Raw genomic sequence first — 3,144 nt, 5'->3', positions numbered from 1 at the left:
AGCTAGAGACACAGGCAAACATAGTAAGAGAGAGAAAAAATGAAATGAAAAAACGAAATCAATAAGCAAGTCAAACAATGAATGCTTAAGCCAGGAAAGAGCGACGAAGCTAAGCAGATCATTAGTCTGCATGACAAATGACCCCAAAGCAAGAAATCACTAATGAAACCAGGGGTAAAAAGGGGTAATGCAGTCACGGCTCATAAAACTGCTAATGGAATGAACTTTGAATGCAGAGCTTAAAGAGAAACTTAACGTGAGGAACGGTTATCATCTGGCTGGAAATTCAGAGACCTAGATGATGGAGGGCGGGGGCACCAGGTGGATGAGCTGAACAGGAGATGAGAAGAAATGAGGTAGTGAGACTGGAGGGAGAACGTTTCGAGCGATGAGGAACTAATAGTATTTCTCGGTGTTCAGAGTCTCATGAGAGTGAAAGAGGGAGGAGTATGTGAAAGGTCGATCAGTTTTTCATCGGTTGTCGGAGGAGGAGTGTAAGCTTGTAAGCTGTTTCAGAGAAAAAAGGAGTGTACAAAGGAAATCATGATCAGGGCGAATGCTGCGGAGAAGCGTCGAGAGAGGGCACCAGTGCCACGTCAGCGGAGGCCCCCTGTGCCACCTGGGTGTAGCGGTGAGACCCTCCTGTGGGAGAGTTCGCCCGGCCCAGGGAAGGCCCTCGAAGGGAGCCTCCGCCTCGTGAGCCCAGCAGCGAGCGCGCAACGCTACCTGTGTCCACGATGACGTCCACGAGGTCCATGGACTTGGCGATGGCGTCGCGGAGGTTCACGTGGTGGAAGGAGACGATAGATCCTTCCCGCTTGGCTCTCTCGAGGGCCTCGCGCCGCTTGAGGGCCTTCTCGCGTCGCATCTGATTCTTGTAGAACTCGGCGAAGTTGTTGACGATGATGGGAATAGGCAGCGCAATGACCAGCACACCACAGATACAACACACGGACCCAATGACCTTGCCCAGGGGTGTGATAGGATACATGTCTCCGTACCCTACCGTCGTCATGGTAATACCCGCCCACCAGAAAGTCTCTGGGATACTTTTGTACACAGGATTTTCGTCTTTTTCCGCAAAGTAGCAGAGACTCGAAAAGATTAACACGCCCATAGCTAAAAACAACATCAACAAACCTAATTCCTTATATGAATTTTTCAGTGTGAAACCCAAACTTTGAAGACCCGTCGAATGTCGGGCTAGCTTAAGGATTCTGAGAATTCTCATGATTCTGAAGATTTGAACAATTCTTCTCACATCCTGGAACTGGTCTGTGTGTTTGTTGGATTCTATAAGGAACAAGGAAACAAAGTAGGGGAGGATGGCGAGTAAGTCTATAACGTTCATTGCCCCTTTAAAGAATTTCCACTTGTTGGGGCTTGCGGAGAACCGCAGAAGATACTCGAGTGTGAACCATGTGATACAAACGGCCTCCACCATGGCCAGTTTCTCATTGTCTCCTTGCTCCGGACCCTGAAAGCTCGGCACAGTGTTGAGCACGAGAGCGAGCGTGGACATGACGATGAAGATCACGGAGATCACAGCCAGCACCTGCGGAAACCAAGAACCGAAACCGTCACCCGAGTGCTCAGAGGCCCTAGCCGGGTTCCTCTCTCCTGTGGGGCCGACCTGCTCTTGGCCCTCCTGCCTGCGCCTGCGCCCCCGCCTCCTCCTCCTCCGTTCAGCTACTCCGAGGCAAACAGGCTCAGCAGGAGGGTACAGTGCCACCACCGCTAGGCCAGTGTTGCGAACAGGTGCTCCGTCAGCGTGTGTGCAAGACTATCAACAACTTCCCACAACTTTGCGAAATAAATAAAAAATCGCTTAAAAGGCCAAGACCACTAAAATGATATTGTGTACAATAGAGAGAAACTGGAATGTAAGTGGAAAGAATTTCAAAGAACACGAGATTTGTTCTTCGTTGCTGTCTGGAGAACATAGGAGACGCACAAAATGAATCCCAAATCCGTAGGTTCTTATTCAAACATAGTATGAAAAACTAGATTTTCACCGCTTACCTTCATTATGAAATTCATAAGTTAGTAATTTTTCACTTCCATTACTATGTGTAATCGTTCCTCATCAACAATATAGTAGTGATTGCATAATAACATTTTTGTTGTTTACCTTAGTTTTCACCGTTACCGCATAATCCTTGTGTGGAATTCATGGCGAACAAGTTGCAGCAGGAACAACGAAGGGAAGAATAAGAAAACACACGAATATGCCGAAGACCTTTCCGCTATTGCTTCGTCAAGGCCCTGGCAAAGCAAAAAAATACCTTCGACAGATTCGTGTGTTTTCTTGTTCTTTCCTTCGTCTTTCCTGTTTATAATCCTTGTATTTCTATCACCATTATTGATATTATCACTGTTATTACTTATGGTATTGCCATTATTGTTATAATCATTATCTTTATTATCATTATCATTATTATTATTGTTATTATTATTATCATTTTTATTGTTATTATTATTATTATTATTATTATTATTATTATTATTATTATTATTATTATTATTATTGTTATCATCATTTTTATTATAATTATTGTCATTATTACTATCATTATCATTATCATTATCATTATTATTACATTATTACTTTATTATTATCATTATCATTATCACTGATATTGTTACTACTATTATTATGATTGATATTGTTATTGTTGTAATTATTATCATTATTATTAATTATTGTTATAAGTATTGTTATTAGTATTAGTCTTATCATTATTATAATTCTTATTATCATTATTAGTACTTTTATTATTATTATCATTACTATTATTATTACTATTACTAGTATCATTATTATTATTGTTACTATTATTACTATCATTATTATTGCTATTATCATCATCACTATTATTATTGTTATTGTTATTATTATCATTGTTATCATTATTATTATAGTCATTATTATTGTTATTATCATTATTATTATTATCATTATTATTATCATTATTATTATTATTATTTTCATTATCAAAATTAGCATCCTTACTTACTTACTTACATCATTATTATTATTATCGTTATTATTATCACTCTCATTATTATTACTGTTGTTGTTATCATCATCATCTTCATTATTACTATTATTATCATCGTCATCGCTATAATTATCCCAATCAT

The 3,144-nt window shown here is 39.6% G+C and overlaps 1 protein-coding gene across 1 annotated transcript in view; it reads right to left on the bottom strand.

Moving 5' to 3' along the window:
- The window catches only part of LOC113802213 (potassium voltage-gated channel subfamily B member 2), a 56,520-nt gene extending 54,492 nt beyond the window's left edge, over nucleotides 1-2,028 (bottom strand). Inside the window, exons 1-2 of the mRNA XM_070136667.1 lie at nucleotides 2,023-2,028; nucleotides 727-1,783 (exon numbers count right to left, since the gene is read on the bottom strand). Coding sequence (XP_069992768.1) covers nucleotides 727-1,783; nucleotides 2,023-2,028 — 1,063 coding nt within the window. The remainder of the gene's footprint in view (nucleotides 1-726; nucleotides 1,784-2,022) is intronic.
- Nucleotides 2,029-3,144: the final 1,116 nt, after the last annotated feature.

The sequence above is a fragment of the Penaeus vannamei genome, chromosome 2, assembly GCF_042767895.1.
Source record: "Penaeus vannamei isolate JL-2024 chromosome 2, ASM4276789v1, whole genome shotgun sequence".
In the NCBI taxonomy this organism is placed as follows: Eukaryota; Metazoa; Arthropoda; class Malacostraca; order Decapoda; family Penaeidae; genus Penaeus; species Penaeus vannamei.
Note: the sequence above shows the minus strand (reverse complement) of the source record. Positions and strands in the feature narration are given on the sequence as shown.